Source organism: Psammomys obesus, unplaced genomic scaffold (assembly GCF_907164565.1).
Source record: "Psammomys obesus unplaced genomic scaffold, mPsaObe1.curated_primary_1811, whole genome shotgun sequence".
Taxonomy (NCBI): Eukaryota; Metazoa; Chordata; class Mammalia; order Rodentia; family Muridae; genus Psammomys; species Psammomys obesus.
The window spans coordinates 495,992-514,762 of NW_026586816.1; the positions used below are offsets into that span (position 1 = coordinate 495,992).

An 18,771-nucleotide genomic window follows, 5' to 3' on the forward strand; every position below is an offset into this window, starting at 1 on the left:
GGGAGGATTGATTGGTGATGCCAGTACTGAAGTAGGTGAAGCTGGGAGACGTACATGTGGTTGGGGAAGATGCCAGTGTGGCTGCCATCCCTCTCAGATGGTCTTGCTCAGGGTGGCTGGAGGGCATCCTGAGAGTGCAGGGGTGACACCCAGGCAAGTGTTCTGACAGGTGAGTGTGTTCAGCTGAAGGGGGAAGGTCAAGCCTGGGAACAGATGGCTCAGGGGCTGTGGGGAACTGGAGCTGTCCTGCCAGGGAATGGTGGCTTGGCAGAAAGAGGTCTTTGCTGACTCAGCTCTAAGTGTACTTCCTTATGGCTAGGTGGTACTCGCCATGCCTTACGATACCCCAGTGCCTGGGTATAAGAACAATACGGTCAACACCATGAGGCTCTGGTCTGCCAAGGCACCCAATGACTTCAAGCTGAAAGATTGTAAGTTGCCACCATGGCTCCTGTGCTCTTGTCTCTTTACATGGTTTATCCAAACACTGGGCCCTCACCACTCCTGTCCCTGTTTTTATAATCTATGTTGGGGGGGGGTCTTGTTAAGTATGTAGCTCTTACAGCTCCCCTGAAAACGAGGGTGAGCAGGATGCCAGGCTCCATGTAGCAAGGGTCATAGTTTTCAGACCACATGTCCCTGAGAAAAGAGCTGGGGGTCAGCCATGTACAGCGGGAGGCACTGTGAGAGGGGACATGGATTCTCTGTGGAGGATGAAGATGTCAGTGTCCCAAGGGCACTTCAGACTTCTCCAGGAAGCTGCTGAGCACCATAGGAGCCTCACTTCACAAGATCCACAGGCTTGGGAGGCGGCTGCACTGACGGGGCTCTTTCTCTTCTTAGTCAATGTTGGGGACTACATTGAAGCTGTCCTGGACAGGAACTTGGCTGAGAACATCTCCAGGGTCCTGTATCCCAATGACAATGTGAGTGGCTAGTGTGACTCTTTTTAAAGGGTAGACGTGTAAGCTGGAGACCTATGTGTTCATGGGGTGGCATCTGGCTGCATCTGGGCATGTTTGGAAAAGGGCTACCACATGCCTGGCACATGCTAAGTGGTGGTCACAGCTGACTTCTCTGCTCTCACCTGGGTCTGCTGTCTGGTGGCTTGTTACTGTCAGAGGAGCCCTGGAAGGGGTTTAGCTCAGTGGTAGAGCATGTGTTTATTTAGCATGTCTGAGGCCATGGACTCTGTCTCCAACACCAGTGAAGTAAATCATCAGAATTTGCCCATCTTGGTTGGTGGTGCACTCTTTAAAACACAGTTTTTCTCTTCTCAAATGATTCTATGCACATAGTAGCAGAGGAACCGGTGCTGGAGGCCCAAACCCAATGCTCACTCATGTCCCTGGAGACTAGATACATTCCAGAACTTCAGTGAGCCTGCCACATTGGGTGTCTCCAGGTGTTTGTCTTGAGGACTGGTTCTGAGTAGCTATGGCACTCCTCTTACCTGGGCTTGTCCCTCTCATTGATAGAGCAGATGCTTTGTAACTAGGTGGCCTTGTGCTGAGTGTGGACATACAGGCCTTGCTGTCAAGGCAGGCTGGTTTGGACTGTGTAAGTCCTCCACGCTGCCACCATGACTAGGGCACCTGACCTGGCCCCGGAGGGATAAGAATGACCCCAGGGAGGTAGGGGCAGGCAAACGCAGGGCCCTCCAGCCCGTCAGGGTCTTGGAGTTGCTGTGATGGTGGCGGGCACCGCAGCAGTGCTGTCTTGCAGTTCTTCGAGGGGAAGGAGCTGCGGCTGAAGCAGGAGTACTTTGTGGTGGCTGCCACCCTCCAGGACATCATCCGAAGGTTCAAGTCCTCCAGGTTCGGCTGCCGGGACCCAGTGAGAACCTGTTTCGATACATTCCCAGACAAGGTCTGTGAAGGGAGTGAGCTTACTGTCATATGGATGGGATATCCCCCAGTTTCTGAGGTTTCTTCCTCATGCTTGGGAGGGGCAGGAGGAAGGTGGTGTTGTGTCCTGAGTCTCAGGTCACTTCCAAAACTAGTGCAGTCCTGGTGTGTCAGAGGTGGAGGCACGGAGGTCACTGGGAAAGGCTTCTGATGCACGTGGCAGACTCAGGGTAGTAATTCTAAACAGTTTTCCTAAGATGAGGGCAAAGCGTCCTGTGAGGATACCTCATCCCCAAGTCCCTTCTGTACCTGCTCAGAGCATAGCTGCTCTCAGGACACACCTGCCCTCAGGTTGCAGCTACTTGAGGGGATAGTTGGCTGAAGGTCACAGCTACCTGCAGAGCCAGAGCACCCTCCTGACCTTTTAGGCTCTTGGGCTCCTGCAGAGTGCAATGCTAGGCTGGCTCCTTTGCGCCCTGGGTCACCACTGCAGGTGTCAGGGGTGAGACAACTGAACCGCACCCCTTGTGAACTCCAGGTAGCCATCCAGCTGAATGACACCCACCCTGCGCTCTCCATTCCTGAGCTCATGCGGATCCTGGTGGATGTAGAGAAGTTAGATTGGGATAAGGTGAGTGTGAACAGAGAAGATGGTGTCTACCTTGGACAAGGGTTGGATGATGGCATTCTTGGTAGACCTCAAGCTGTGCCACACATGCTGATGGTGGGCTGAGCTAGTCCCTAGAAGCAGGGCTTTCTCCCAGGCTGAGGAGATCTGTGAATTCACCTTTGAGAGTGTCAAGGCCCTGGAGAAAGTGCCTATTTATAGGAGATAGATGCTTTATAGGATAGAGGCAAGGATAATGGGATAGAAGACACAAAGATAAAGACTAGGGAAATTGTACTTGTTTTCTCTCAAAGTCTGGCTAGGCATGGTAGCACATGCCTTTAATTCCAGCACTTGAGAGGCAGAGGCAGGTAGGTCTCTGAGTTTAAGGCCAGCCTCATCTACATAGTGAGTTTCAGGCCAGCCAAGGCTATGTAGTGTTACCCTGTTTCAAAAACAGCAAAACAAAACAACATAGGTTTTAAGTTTTAAGTGTTAAGTGTTCAGGAACACTATTAGTTGGCTGTAGTGGCGCAAAGCACTCGGTAGGTTGAAGCAGCAAGAAAACAAGTTCAAACCCATCCTGTGCTACATAGTGAGGAAAAAAGAAGTCAGGAAGTCTGCAGTGTTCATATTTGAAGATTGTCCAGAGGCTCCATTTTCCTTGGTCATCATCTTTGATACAGTAGTGTCTTCTTGGCTGAGCTTTAACTAGATCACCAGAAACCCATAAGACAGTTTTTTTGTTCCTTTTTATAAACCAGAGCCCTTCTCTGGCATGATGGTATACACTTTCCTTGAGGCTATACCCTGTAGTGTCAGGCTACATGGTAACCAATGTCCTCTGCTCTGTGGGTGACAGATAGTTTAATGGACACTGAACTGCTTTATTTTCTGACAGTTCACCAATAACAGAGGGATTACGAAGGAGAAATTAAGTTAATTGTCAGAGAATAGGGTCAGGAATGGGGTCATTTGTTTATTTACATGTGTGAGATGTGAAAGTTAGGTGTGGTGACTAGCCTGAGCTGATCACATGTCTGGAGAGCAGGGATGGGATGAGGGCCTTCCCTCATGGCTCCAGTATGTCCCTGTGACATCTGCTGTTCTCAATGTGTAGGCCTGGGAGATCACCAAGAAGACCTGTGCATACACCAACCATACTGTGCTGCCTGAGGCCTTAGAGCGCTGGCCAGTGTCCATGTTTGAGAAGCTGCTGCCACGGCACCTGGAAATCATCTATGCCATCAACCAGCGGCACTTGGATGTGAGAATGGGTTGGGGGTAGGGATTGGACAGTGACACATACTCCAGCACACTGGCCTCATCCTGCCTGGCAGAGGAGGTGTTTTACTGTGAGGGCCGAAGCCTGTCACCTGGCAGAGCTCCCGGTTGCCCTGTGAGACTGCTGCTCAGTACACGGGAAACATGAATGAAGATCTTTTTAAGAAGGTCCATTTGGAGCAATCTATAAATCTTTCTTTTCTGGGCTGCCCTGGAGGGGTCCTGACAGTTCCAGGCATATCAGAAAACAAAACCTGCCATCCTCTATTACCCACAGAGAGAAAGGTGTCGCATGAGCAGGGAAATCTAGTTTGGGTATAGTAATGAGGATGTATCTGGATCCTTGAGTTTGCTGTGTCATCCTTCTATCACTGAGCAATACTCCAGCCTTTTTGTGACTTCTTCAACCATTTGAAGGAAAGAACAGCTGTCCCCCGAATGAAAGCATAGCTTCATGCTGCTCAGCTCAACAGGGGCCATGGCCTAGATCTCTCCTCAAAAACTGGATGGTACTTTGCTACCCCACTGGTGTCCTGACCTCCTCAGATATAATAGCCCTATGGGTCCCAGGGCCTTATGTGGGTAAAATGTGATTCAAGGGCCCCATCTGAGTTGGTATTGGGTGAAGGCACTGGAATAAATGGGCTGGTGTCAGGGCCACTGGTATTCAGGAGAGAATGTCACAGTTTAGTAGCAGTGGTGGGCTGTCACCAGGTACTGGGGAGCACCTTAGATGCTGTGGGACATTCAGCCTATCCCTGCCCTGTGTTCTTGGCTTCAGCACGTGGCTGCCCTGTTTCCTGGGGATGTGGACCGCTTGAGGAGGATGTCTGTGATTGAGGAAGGGGACTGCAAGAGAATCAACATGGCACACCTGTGTGTGATTGGGTCCCATGCTGTGAACGGTGTGGCAAAGATTCACTCCGAGATCGTGAAGCAGTCTGTGTGAGTGGCGACATCTTCACTAAGCCTGGGGGACCTCCTCTTCGATCGCCAGCCCAACTTCTGATTTGTCCACCACACATACCATGACCAAGATGTAGCATCCTCTCCCACTAAGTCACTTGTGGGCATGATGAAGGTGCCCAAAGCTCCTGCCGTATCACACACCAGTATGTTCATAGGTGACTCAATGGGTGACATTGGAGAGACATCTTTATTGGCTGCCAGTAGTCACTCCTCTTGTGTTCCTGCCTTCTTGGAAGTGTCTAGTTAAGGTACATCCACTGCTGGTTGGGTGTGGGGCTGAGACTGGGCCTGGAAGATGAGGTGAGGAGTAGGACAACTAAGGAATTTCTTCCTCTCATTCTCTGACCAGAGTGCTGAGTACCCACCACAGTGCCAGTCAAGCACCACCCTAGGTGAAGGGGCCTTAGCCACATCAGTGTGCAAGCCCTCCTGTGGTCTGGGGCTTGGCACAGCACCTGGTGTATTCCTCCCCACACCAAAACTCTGGGTTAGGCATCTTCTCAGCATATGGGTGTGGAAAGTGAGCCCCAGGCTGTAAGCTCTGTTGCTTGCTCAGTCTCTACTCATATGACCTTACCTTGACTGTTCCTTCCAGATCTGTCTGGAAACAGCCAGGTCCTACCATGTAGGACATTATAGTCACATAAGCCCATAGTCACACGTGTCAGGCAGCATTTTTCCCCCAGCTTTCAGTGTTATGTGCTCTTCAGCTTCAGAAAATCAAGCAGCTGGGCTCTGAGGCCTCTCCAAAGTTTCCCATAAAGATCATACTCTTTCTGGCTTGCCTGGTTTAAAAGCGCAATTGTGACAAGTCCCCACGTTTGCTGTGTTTATAGCTTTAAGGACTTTTATGAGCTGGAGCCAGAGAAGTTCCAGAATAAGACCAATGGCATCACACCTCGACGGTGGCTGCTGCTGTGTAACCCGGGGCTGGCAGACATCATTGTGGAGGTGAGTACCTGGCCTTGCTTTATATCCTGTGGGGTGCCAGGACAGGCTGGAAAAGAGCAGCATGAATGCTTATGCTGCCCCAGGAGGCTCACCAAGATTTCCTCTGAGCGGCTGTTGAACCAGTGGAAATCTCTTTCCTGTCCAGCAGTGCCCTGGGACACGAGTAGCAGAGACCCTTGGCACACCGTAATGACCCAGCTCTGGCAGTGTGCCTGCTCCAAGGCTAGCCTAGTCTTCAGAAAGGCCGGGGTGTAGCTGAGGCGCAGACACCAGCCTGAGAGGACTAGATGAAGATGTACCCCAAGCATCTTATGTCCTTAATCACATTCTGGAGTCAGGACTGTAGAGTTGGCCTGGAGGCCATGCTTAAGGCCTCCTTGAAGGGCACAGAGCCCTGAGGCCAGGGAATACAATCCATCCAGAACTTTGTGGGAGAGGAAGACTCTGTAAAAGGGAAGCCTGAAGCAGCTTCTCTAGGGACAGATCTGGTGCAGTACCCATGACCCCAAGGGGTCTGGAAGCCAGTGCAGTATCCATACAGCACTAGGCCTCCCGTGGGGAGAGGCAGGGGGAGACCCCTCATGGGAGGCAGTCAGCAGGAAGGCCCTTAGTGGGATGCTTTGGAAATGATTGTTGCTATGGTAATGAGAAGGCAGCCTATTTGTTCATGTTAGTGGAGGGTGGAAGGAAGAATTGTTCTGCTGGCCCAAGGCTTCACCCGTGACAGAGTGTCTCAAGCAGGAGATCCTGGGAAGTGGGGACTGATAAGGCTTGTGAGTTTGTTGTGTTCTGTTGACTTTATGACTGTGTGTGAGAAGGGATGGTATGAGGACTCAGAAGGGCAGAAAGATCCCAGGGAGAGTAGGGTGAAGGGTGACTGATAGACAAGCTCTGTGATGGCTGAAACATGATGAACAGAATATGTCCTCTTAATGCAGAGAATCGGGGAAGGTTTCCTGACTGACCTGAGTCAACTGAAGAAGCTGCTGTCACTGGTCGATGATGAGGCGTTCATCAGAGACATAGCCAAGGTCAAGCAGGTAGGCTCTTTTGGCCTGCTGTCTGCCTCCCTCAGGCTTAGCACCTGGAATCTTAGCTCTCTAGCTAATGAGCCATTTATCTTTGGGATCCTGCCACAAGTGGTGAGTGCAGCCCTGCCAGGCGAGCCTTCACCTGACCCTGCACCGCAGCAACAAGCCTCTGGAAGCCATTGGCAGGGATAGTCCATTTTCATCTGGGAGAGCTGAGGTTGTGGCCTCTATTAGACCCTGGTCAATTCAACAGAACCTAAGAATTTCCCTCCACGGTAGTATCTGGAAGGGATGTTGGGGTACCCATGGCAGTGTGGAGCTTCCAAGGCCTGGTTTTCCACTTTTGTTTCTTCAGCCACTTCTCACCCACTTTGTCTCTCTCCCACTGATGCCACTTGCTTTTTGTGCCTGCAGGTCACACTATGGCTCCCTTTATTTTGTTCTTTTCTCTACATAGCTCTGAGCTTACACTTGGCCCTAGTTTTTCTTCTGTTTGTTTGTCCAGAACATCTTTTCATTGTTACCCATATTTCCCTACTCCCCACTCTCTCCTAATGCCATCACTGTTCCCAGCTCTGGTCTATAAGCCCCCAGTGTTATCCATGCTGATTTTGAGAGAGACAAGAGTCTTGGGTCACGTGGAAAGTGAGTGTGCTGGTGAGCCTGGGGGAGCTTACAAAAGTTCTTTGTCGGTAGAGCTACCATCTTCTGTTTCTCAGGAAAACAAGCTAAAGTTCTCTGCCCAGCTGGAGAAGGAGTACAAGGTGAAGATCAACCCTGCATCCATGTTCGATGTGCATGTGAAGAGGATCCACGAGTACAAGAGACAGCTGCTCAACTGCCTACACATCATCACGCTGTACAACCGTAAGTTCCAGGTCCCCATTGTACAGTGTCTCACAGTGGGAACACATGAATGGAAGAGGCCTGTTAGTTTCATGACAGCCAGTTGACAGAGAGACGAGAGAGGGTCTCTCTTAATGTTCCCTTCAAGGGCACACCTCTTATGACCTAACTTCCTACAGTGAGGCCCACTAGACTCTACAGTTCCTCATGAAAGTGCATGCTGGTGACTTGGCCTTTGGCACAGAGGCCTTTGGGGGGCATGTTCCAATGATAGCATACGCATGGCAGAAATGGGTAGTGGGGAGACTTTCACCCTTCAAGGGCTGATAGTGCCAGACCACAGTCCTGAGATAACCTCCTCCTTTCTCAGTACCATCAAAACAGTGTGTCCAAAATGTGCTTTAAGGACTAGCAAGGTAGCCCAGCAAGGAAAAGCATTTCTGCAGAAGCCCAACAGCCTCTTCAAACCCTAGCTGAAGAAGAGGACCAACCTCTACATGTAGATGGTGGCACGTGCACACCCACAATAATAATAATGATAATTATGATAATAATTAATAATGTTTTGTGAGCACAGTGCTGGTCACATACAGGGCTTTGACTCCTCAAGACCACAGACAAATAGCTCCTGGGCTGGTACTTTTTGGAACCGTATAGTTGGAATTTCCTAAGCTCGGGATACTGCATGATTTGTCATCGGTAGTTTTGGATAACCTCCTCCGCCAGCCTGGCATGGAAATGCAAAGCCTAGGGGAGACCCTGTTCCTCTGAGCGACAGGTTCCTACAGGCATATTATGGTCACAGCTGTGTGTCTCCTAGGTCAGAACACACAGCCTGTCACTGGGTTACCCTGGAGAGCTGGGCAGGGACCATCTGGTAAAGTTGCCTCTTCTTTTTGCCCTCCAGGAATAAAGAAGGATCCAGCCAAGGCCTTTGTGCCCAGAACTGTTATGATCGGGGGCAAGGTGAGGTAACTTCCTCCTCTTTCCTTGTCTTGGTGCTGGGCCTAGGAAGCATATGCTTTCCTGACCTGTTACTGGGCAGCCTGCCTACTCAGAAAGCAGGTGTCAGAAAGCACATGCCAGCAACACCTGGCCCTGAGGAGCCAGGCTGGGGCAAGGAGCCCCTTACACAACAGGCTATGAAGCAAGTGGATGCAGTCCTGCTGGCCTGAGTCATAGGAGTTAGGGATCCCCATTGGGCTGGGATCCCAGTGGCTTTATGGAGCACAGCTCCCACCCCACCCCAACCCTTACCACGTTCCTTCTCTGCCTCTAAGATTTTACAGTGCAGTTGTGGATGGAGATGTGGAGACATGGCTGTGATTATTTCATCTGCCACACCTGAGAGCACGCTAGGTTTAACATGGTTTGAGCTGATTTTATTCACTGTGATACATTCCAGGGGTGGCGGACATGCTTGCCACCTCCTTGTACTCAGCTGGTGGCTGGGTCTTGTCAGAGGTTATGAGCTGTTGGGGTGCAGCTTGTTTTTGAGAGACTGCCCTGAGACAGAGTCTCATGGCCACTCACAGATGGCATTCCTCTGTTCCCGGTGTTCCATAGATGGAGTGAAGCAGACACACGTGCTGCCTTTGGCTGGAAGGCCATCCTCTCCCCTGATATTAGGGCCTGGAGGGTCAGGCTCATTGTCTGCTTGCCTCACCTTGTTTGTTCTCTGCCCACACCCATCATCTGGTATTTTGGAAGGAAATTTGTATGTCATACTATTTTGTTAGTATTTTGGTATGTACAGTCCAAAGCAATCTGGGCTTTTAGAAAAGTTTTAAGTATGACAGTGGAAAGACTTGGAGTAAAGTAGGAAGGACTGCAGAGCATCCTGCTAAACCGCTTGCCAGGTAATACAATACATTCTGTTTCACAGTCCATCTTCACAAGAGGTGTTTCTCTAAAACCACGGTGTTTTAGATTTCAGCGTCACAGTGTGATAGCACACCCATCACAGGGAAAAGGATTCTTCCACACCAGTAAATACCCACCCAGCTGGGACTACTACCTACTTTGTCTTACTAAAGTTTAGATGTTTTGGTTTGGTCTTGAGTTGGGGGTTCTTATGTTGCCCAAATTGGCTTCAGAGTCATCCTCCTGCCTCAGCTGAGGAGTGGCTGGGACTATAAGCAAGTGCCACCATGCCTAGCTAAAGCTACATTTGCCTTTTCTTTGCAGTGCTTGGGATGGAACCTAGGGCTTGCCACATTAGCCAAGCATTCTATCACTGAGCCACACACTTGACTGTCTACATATTTCTAACTGTTGGAGTCAAGACTTCAAGGAAAGACCTCAAATTGAGATTGGTCTCTTAATTTTTCTTAAATCTGTGGATTTTCCTTCTATGGCCTTCCCCCCCGCCCCCCAAGTCAGAGTTTCTCTGTGTAGCTTTGGCTGTCCTGGACTCACTCTATAGACCAGGCTGACCTCAAACTCAACAGTGATCTGCCTGCCTCTGCTTCCCTGAGTGCTGGAGCTGAAGCTATGCAGCACCACACTCGGCTTCTGTGTCCTTTTTAAATGTTAATTCTCAGTATGTTTGTTACAGAAGTTGGATTTTTCTCCGGAGACTGGTCTTTTCTGAATATATGCCTTTGGTATGCTCTAGTAGATTCCTTCATTTTCGGTATATTAATAGCTCTAGAAGTATTCATTCCCTTTATCTTATGGCTTTTTTTTCTGTTTGTTGGTTTTTCCTAGACAGGGTTTCTCTGTATAGCTCTGGCTGTCCTGGAACTCACTGTGTAGACCAGGCTGGCCTTAAACTTGCAGAGACCCACCTGCCTCTGCCTCCTGAGTGCCAAGATTAAAGGTGTGCACTACTATGCCTGGCTCCATCTTGTAGTTTCTAAAACACTGACTAAAATCAGAAAATCAAATTCAAGGCTGGCAAATCACATAAGTGAGGTGACATTTGGAGTCTGCAGAAGAGACTCAGGCAAAGCTAGGCTCTTCCCTTACTCCAGCACCAGCAAGGCCACCGCAGGAGTGACCTCCATGGTCTGCAGTCTGCCGGCCAGTCCAGCATGGGTCTCCAACGGCTCATGGGTCCCACCGTCACATGCCCAGGAGCCAGGAGTGCTACCAAATACTCTGAGAACCTTTTAGAACCTGAGCCTGGTGTTTATTTTAGACCTCCCTAACTCTCACCTTCCTTCTTCTTTGCAGGCAGCCCCTGGTTACCACATGGCTAAGATGATCATCAAGCTGGTTACATCTATTGGAGATGTCGTCAATCATGATCCAGTTGTGGGCGACAGGCTCAAAGTGATCTTCCTGGAGAACTATCGGGTGTCTTTAGCTGAGAAAGGTAGCCCTGGACTCCTTAACTGGCTTTTTCTTGGGGCTGGGGACAGGGTGTTGGCAGTGCTGACCAGGCCTGTTCTCCACTTAAGTCAGCTTCTGCCCTGGACACCCAGGTCCTGCCAGGGGACCACTGTGTGTCATGAGTGTGTCTGAGAACCTTTGCATGTCATAGGCAGAACTACTGTCATTCTTGCCATCTGGACCTCCTCACGTCTGCCTGGATTTCACCATTCCTCCTCCTGCCTCAGCTCTGCCTACTGCTCTTGGGTCTCTCTTGGCAGCAGAATGTGATTCTCCTGACCTTCTAGAACCGTCCTCAAACCCTGTCCTCAGCATATCTCTATCTTAAACCCTCTGCCTTAGTTAACCTGGTCTAGAGGAAGTCTTGAAATTCATGTGGCTGCTTTATGGTCAGTCTACTTGCTTGTTTGGCAGTGAGCTCAGGAGCTTCAGGACTATGGTCCCTGTCCTAGGATCATGCTCCATAGAAACAAGCTGCCCCAAGGGGTGAAGAAGGGACTGTGGGATGGATAGATGAAGCAGGCCTTGGGCCGAGCTGCCATTTTGTCTTTCTCTGCCCCTCCCTCCCTGCAGTGATTCCAGCTGCTGACCTGTCACAGCAGATCTCCACGGCAGGCACTGAAGCCTCAGGCACAGGCAACATGAAGTTCATGCTCAATGGGGCTCTCACCATTGGCACCATGGATGGTGCCAACGTGGAGATGGCTGAGGAAGCCGGGGAGGAGAACCTCTTCATCTTTGGCATGCGGGTGGAGGATGTCGAGGCCCTGGACCAGAAAGGGTATGTGTCTTCCTTTTCTTGGGAGAGAGCTGTGGAAGTTGGCTAGTAGGAATTTGAAGCAGGGACTGAGTGCTCATTGAGCCCACTCATAAGCACAGAGCGTGAAGTCCCTAGAAATCTGGCTGCTCCTGCATGTCCCCATGAGAAGCGCTCCTCCTGTCAGCTGAGGCCCTGGTTTCAAGTCTCCTCCTAGAAGGATATTACCACTCAGGGCAAGATAGGACACAGTCCATAGACCTTTCTGTTTTGAAATGGAATGCAGAAAATCTCAAATAGTACAGAGAGCTTCTGTCTCCCACTCTCCCAGCTTCCACTGTTTGCATCTGAGGGTGCAGGCTCCCAACGACACAGTTGTCCCATGTGATATTTCCCTTTCCTGCCCTTTGTGGGTGTGGTCATCATGTAGCCCCATTTCTAATCTGAAAATGGTTGCTTTTCCTGACCTTGACATTGATGATTAATCCTGGCTTCTGAGACTTTAAAAGACAGTAGGGTCTTAATTGCTTTTCAAAGCATCTGGGGCACCAGTGAGACTTTAAGGCACAATGAGATCAAACTGTCCTTGTCACCCCAAGAGCTGTGTAGGGTGTCTGTCAGCTCTTTATGTGTCCTGCAGGTCCCTCATTGCCTTTCCAGGCTTCTTGGTAAGGCAGCTAGCTTTATGTCACCCTTTCTGGCCTTATTCCTTCATTCTAGGTTCCCAGTAGTGCCCCTCTCAGGTGTCATCTCTTAGTGTTGTTTTCTCCAGAGCTTTGGCCAGGGGTAAGCTTGTGGTGGGCTCTGAATTCTCTAGCAGAAAGATAAATGGAGCCTTGTGTGTAATGTACATACATATCCTTGTAACATTTCTCTAAACAATAAAGGAAGCAGGGATTGGTGTTTTTATTTTTTTCTAACCAGCTGCCTTTCAAGGGCCTGGGAGCCACTTGTGGACAGTAGCTGCTGCCTTTGGCTACCATGAAGGGTTGCCACAGGGTAGAGGCATAACCTGTTCCCAGTACCCGTCTCTGAGGGGTGTTTGGGATGCCTGGTGCTAAGTGAGCTCATCTCCCCCAGGTACAATGCCAGAGAATTCTACGAGCGCCTGCCTGAGCTGAGGCAGGTTGTGGATCAGATCAGCAGTGGCTTCTTTTCTCCCAAAGATCCAGACTGCTTCAAGGATGTGGTCAACATGCTGCTGTACCATGACAGGTAGGACACAGCCTCTATTAATGTGGCTTTCTACGCTGGCTACCTGTCCCCACCATTGAGGCAGTTGGTCACCTGGTGGGCTGAAAACTTCATGTTGTGAGAAGAGAAAACCTGTGTTTTTATTATCTCCCCTCTGCACCTCAGTCCAGGAGACCTTACCATAGCAAACCAGGGCTAACATTTGCAGAGGCCTGTAGTGGTGCCTTGGGGACCCTGAGCCATGAGAAGTGGCCAGCAACACCCCCCAGTCCTCAGACCTCACAGGGGCTGTGTAAACAAGAGGAAGGAGGAGCCATGTCCCTAGGCTGTTGCAGACCAGCAGGGAGTGCTCAGGAGTGCAAGCAAGACAGCCTAGAGAGCTTGCAGAATGGTGGCAGGCGTATGGAGCCATGGTGACAAATGTTAGTCCACAAGGACAATCCCTGGTTAAAATGGAATCAACTTGCTACACTACAGACTTAAAATGTGGTCGGTATTTTGTTGGCATGTCGTATCATTATACATGGTTATAATTTACATGGCAGGTCTACAAAGATATTGATGCCTCAGGGTAGTGTAAACAGGTAAAAGTTGAATCCAGTTTTAGCTGCCTCTGGTTAACTTGTCTTTGTATTTGAAGACTGTTCCACCTACTGGCTTCAATTAGACTAGAGCATGGCTCCATCTGTTGGGGACCCAGTTGAGGCCCATGATGGAGGAACTTTTTAAATAGTGAATCATTCCTCTGATGCAGTAATACAATGCACTGTGGGCTTGCTGCTCTGGCATGTGCAGTTTTACCATCCATTTTGTAAATGACAGTTTCCTTAAAAGAAATGTTGGGTTGAAATCAGACTTTCTAAAAAGCATCCCCAGAATATAAGGACTCCCACAGAAGCCTGTGGGCATATGGACCTGCAGCCTGGCACCCACAAGCAGGATAGTCTCCACTTTAGCCCCCAACAGAGCTTGGAGGGTATGAGGGGATTGGCCTGGACCAACCATTCCTAATCTGGCTGGGACACCGTCCTCTGGGAAATACAGGATGTTTCAGGCTAGGCTCTTCACCCGCCCTGACCAAGCCTCCTGTTTCAGGTTCAAGGTGTTCGCAGACTATGAAGCTTACATCCAGTGCCAGGCTCAGGTGGACCATCTATACCAGGTAAGGCTTGTGGGCCATCAAGACTGGGGTGTGGCTGGCTGGGTCCCTGTAGATCTGTTGGGTTAGACCGTCTCTGACCCCTGTGGTTGAGACCAGAGCAGGTGGGTGCTTTGTTATCAGTATCTCTAGCCTATTTCTAGGTCAGCTCTCTGTCATTAGGTGTCATGGGGGAAACCTCTTTTTTTTATTTTTTTATTAATTACACTTTATTCATTTTGTATCCCCCCCAAGTCCACTGATAGGGGAGGTTCTCCTCTCCTTCTTTCTGATCCTAGTCTATCAGTTCTCATCAAAAGTGGCTGCATTGTCCTCTTCTGTGGCCTGGTAAGGCTGCTCCCCTCTCAGGGGGAGGTGATCAAAAAGCAGGCCAATCAGATTATGTCAGAGGCAGTCCCACTTCCCATTACTATGTAACCCACTTGGACACTGAGCTGCCATGGGCTACATCTGTGCAGGGGTTCTAGGTTATCTCCATGAATAGTCCTTGGTTGGAGTATATGAGTCTCTGGGAAGTTCCCTGTGTTCAAATTATCTTGTTCTGTTGCTCTCCTTGTGGAGTTCCTGTCCTCTCTAGCTCTTACTATTTCCCACTTCTTACAAAAAATTCCATTCACTCTGCCCGTCAGTTGGCCATCAGGCGCAGCATCTGCTTTGACAGTCTGCAGGGCAGAGGCTTTCAGAGGCCCTCTATGGCAGGTTCCGAGGTTGTTTCCTATTTTCTTCTTCTTCTGATGTGCATCCTCTTTGCCTTTCAGGATGGGGATTGAACATTTTAGTTAGGGTCCTCTCTTTTGCTTAGTTTGTTTAGATGTACAGATTTTAGTGGGTTTATTCTATGTTGTATGTTTATATGAGTGAGTATATACCATGCGTGTCTTTTTGCTTCTGGGACAACTCACTCAGGATGATCCTTTCCAGGTCCCACCATTTACCTGCAAATTTCATGATTTCCTTATTTTTCATTGCAGAGTAGTACTCCATTGTATAGATGTACCACAGTTTCTGCATCCATTCTTCAGTTGAGGGGCATCTGGGTTGTTTCCAGCTTCTGGCTATTACAAATAAAGCTGCTACAAACATGGTTGAGCAACTGTCCTTTTTGTGTACTTGAGCCTCTTTTGGATATATGCCTAGGAGTGGTATGGCTGGATCTTGAGGAAGCGCTATTCCTAGTTGGCTGAGAAAACGCCAGATTGATTTCCAGAGTGGTTGTACCAGTTTACATTCCCACCAGCAGTGGCGAAGGCTTCCCCTTTCTCCACAACCTCTCCAGCATGTGTTGTCACTTGAGTTTTTCATCTTGGCCATTCTGATGGGTGTAAGGTGAAATCTCAGGGTTGTTTTGATTTGCATTTCCCTAATGGCTAATGAAGTTGAGCATTTAAGTGCTTCTCTGCCATTCGATATTCCTCTATTGAGAATTCTCTGTTTAGCTCTGTTCCCCATTTTTTAAGTGGATTACTTGGTTTGCTGCTTTTCAGCTTCTTTAGTTCTTTATATATACTGGATATGAGTCCTCTGTCAGATAAAGGGTTGGTGATGATTCTTTCCCAATCTGTAGGCAGTCGCTTTGTTTTGATGACGGTGTCCTTTGCTTTACAGAAGCTTTTCAGTTTCATGAGGTCCCATTTATTGATTGTTGCTCTTAGAGCCTGTGCTGTTGGTGTTCTGTTCAGGAAGTTTTCTCCTGTACCAATGAGTTCTAGGGTATTCCCCACGTTTTTTTCTAGCCGATTTAATGTGTCTGGTTTTATGTTGAGGTCTTTGATCCACTTGGACTTCAGTTTTGTGCAGGGTGATAAGTATGGATCTATTTTCATTTTTCTACATGTAGACATCCAGTTAGACTAGCACCATTTGTTGAAGATGCTATCTTTTTTTCATTGTATGGTTTTGGCGTCTTTGTCAAAGATCAGGTGTCCATAAGTGTGTGGCTTTATTTCTGGGTCCTTTGTTCGGTTCCATTGATCCACCATTCTGTTTCTTTGCCAGTACCATGCAGTTTTTAAAACTGTTGCTCTATAGTACAGCTTGAGATCAGGGATGGAGACACCTCCAGAAGATCTTTTATTGTAGAGGATTGTTTTAGCAATTCTGGGTTTCTTGTTATTCCATATGAAGTTGAGAATTTTTCTTTCCAGGTCTGTAAAGAATTGTGTTGGTAATTTGATGGGAATTGCATTGAATCTGTGGATTGCTTTTGGTAAGATGGCCATTTTTACTATGTTAATCCTGCCCAGCCATGAGCATGGGAGATCTTTCCATCTTCTGATATCTTCTCCTAATTCTTTCTTCAGAGACTTGAAATTTTTTTCATACAAGTCTTTGACTTCCTTGGTTAGGGTTACTCCAAGGTACTTTATGTCATTTGTGGCTATTGTGAAGGGTGTTGGGGAAACCTCTTCTGATAGGCGAGAATAGACAAGGGATCTGAAAACATGAGTCTGGCCTACAGGAGTCACTGTTCCTAGAAGGCCCCTTCCATTGAAGTCTGGGTCCTACAGTCTGGAGGCAGTTTTGATGTTCTAGAGGAAACTGTAATGGGCTGAAGTCTCGGAACAGAGTAGTCACTTTAAGACTTTTGGTCTGCCTGTGGCAGTTGCTTACCTGGTTTGCTCCTGACTTAATGTTGTGGTCCACGCCTTAGAAGCCTTTTCCGGACAGGACAGTGAGCCTGTCTTAAGTTCCTGGTTCCTTACATCTAGTGTCCCTCTTTGGCCATTGAGGGCATTTCTCTGATCACATGGTTGTGGTCTCTGCAACCATCAGGCTGCCCCAAAGCTCACCTGTTAACAGCCCTCATACTCTGGAAGCTTGGGCTCTTGGGATCCCTTAGCTCTAACAAAGGTTAATCAGTCTTTTCTTTCCTGACAGAATTCCAAGGAGTGGACTAAGAAGGTGATCAGGAATATTGCCTGCTCCGGCAAGTTCTCAAGTGACCGGACCATCACTGAGTATGCACGGGAAATCTGGGGCGTAGAGCCCTCTGACATGGAGATCCCACCCCCCAACCTTCCCAAGGACTAATTACCCTATACAGTGAGACCAGTGGCTTGCTTGGTGACTCTGTTCATGCCAGTCTTCAGGCACTGCAAGCAGCTGCTGGACCCTGCTCTCTGAAGTGCTGTTTCCAGGAGGGGCCATGGGAATGGTTTTGAGGGCCTGGATAAGGAAGAAGGCTGTGGCATCCTTCTGGTTTCTTGCAAAAGAACTCTTGGAGAGTTCACAGTACAGATGGGCAGAGGTGGTCCTGACAGCTTCAGCCCATCATCCCTACAGAGGATGAGCCAGGAATGGCTCATAGCTGAGTGAGCTTGTCTTTAGCTTTGAACCTTTAGATTTGGGGTCTGAGTAATGATCTGTGATGAAGCTGGTATTCCTGTGTGTTCTGCTAGTACCTGGGTCACTAGCAGTCAGATCTGGCCGAGCCCAGTGTGTGGGCTCGTTGGCCCTGCTGGGTGGAATCATTTCTTCAGGTTTAATGCTCAGCTTTCTATCCCCTGCCCTTGACTGTACTGGGTGTATGGGTTGTTGACCCATATAGGCCATGCTTCTGTAGCCATCTATGGAGCCATGTGGGTGTCCTGTAGACCCCAGGACCTCTGGAGACACAGAGGGACCTTTATCCCATACTTGAGGCAGTTTTGTAGAGGGTAGGCTGTTTTTTGCTTTTTCAACAGGAAATAACACTTCATGAGGAATTGAAACTAGCCAAAGCCTTCCTTTTTAGTAAGTAAACATTGTACTAGCTCAGTTTGGTGTCGAGAGTTGGCTACTTTAGGGATATTCTGCCTGGCTGATGACTCGGCTGCCTGTCCTGCAGTGGGGCCTAATTTCCACTCCACTACAAAAACCTGGTGAGAAAGGCTGAGCATCCCCACTACAGGAGCGGTGCTCCTATCTGCATTAAGTGCTGCCCAAAGGAGAGTGGGCTGTGAGACACTACAGAGGACTGTCCTTCCAGAGGCTTCCACCACCTTGCATTGCTGTACCTGGTTGGGCAGGGGACCCCCTCACTTTCCTCATTCCAGTACTTCCAACATGGGAAGTGTTGGCTTTCAGCACTCAGTTCACCGGAGCCACTGTGGTACCTTGTGGGGGTTCTAGGGCTGGCCATCTCTTGCTATGTGCATGAGGTTTCTTGAAGTCACATACATGACCACCGTCCTACTACCTGCTATTACCTCCTTGTGTGAAAAGTGGATTAAACTTCTATGCCCACGGTTGGCCAATGTGGTATTTGTTTCTATCACAACGTACAGTGTCAAGTAACTCCCATGGGAGGCTAGAGAATAGAAGCCTCGGGTAGGCACCACATAGAACAGGCTATAGTTGTCCCTCTCCAACCAGGCCCAATTATACAGGGAAGCCAAGGGCTCCCTGGTGCCTGCTGATGGTGAACTGTAGATGGATAACAACACAGATGGGTACACCTTGTTACAGGCCAAGAACAGCTCAGTGTTCTTGCTGGCTTAGTGAAGCTAAATCCCTGGTTCTAGAGTGACGCAGGGAAGTTGCCCATGTCTTGAGAATCACTTAGGGAGCTCTGTGAATATAGTCATGAGTCCTCCAGCTAGCCCACACCTGCTAATGCTGGGCCTCTGACCTTGGGGAAACAAGACAGGCAGATGAACTGCCACAACCTCCCGACACTGGTACCTTAAAATGCAAAGTTCTGTAGCTTAACGACCTGGGGGAAAGTTCACCATTAGGAAAGGCGAGGACCTCGGCGGACTTGCACCCTCCCATCTAGTGGATGCAGGGAGTGTAGCTACTTGTACTCCACT

The 18,771-nt window shown here is 49.1% G+C and overlaps 1 protein-coding gene across 1 annotated transcript in view; it reads left to right on the forward strand.

Moving 5' to 3' along the window:
• The window catches only part of Pygb (glycogen phosphorylase B), a 44,242-nt gene extending 26,031 nt beyond the window's left edge, over positions 1–18,211 (forward strand). Inside the window, exons 6-20 of the mRNA XM_055602665.1 lie at positions 320–431; positions 844–926; positions 1,726–1,869; positions 2,386–2,478; positions 3,575–3,721; positions 4,520–4,683; positions 5,544–5,658; positions 6,597–6,698; positions 7,409–7,556; positions 8,443–8,501; positions 10,713–10,854; positions 11,445–11,652; positions 12,709–12,843; positions 13,918–13,984; positions 16,859–18,211. Of these exons, the coding sequence (XP_055458640.1) occupies positions 320–431; positions 844–926; positions 1,726–1,869; positions 2,386–2,478; positions 3,575–3,721; positions 4,520–4,683; positions 5,544–5,658; positions 6,597–6,698; positions 7,409–7,556; positions 8,443–8,501; positions 10,713–10,854; positions 11,445–11,652; positions 12,709–12,843; positions 13,918–13,984; positions 16,859–17,011 (1,872 nt within the window). The 3' untranslated portion in view covers positions 17,012–18,211. The remainder of the gene's footprint in view (positions 1–319; positions 432–843; positions 927–1,725; positions 1,870–2,385; positions 2,479–3,574; positions 3,722–4,519; positions 4,684–5,543; positions 5,659–6,596; positions 6,699–7,408; positions 7,557–8,442; positions 8,502–10,712; positions 10,855–11,444; positions 11,653–12,708; positions 12,844–13,917; positions 13,985–16,858) is intronic.
• The last annotated feature ends 560 nt before the right edge of the window (positions 18,212–18,771 follow it).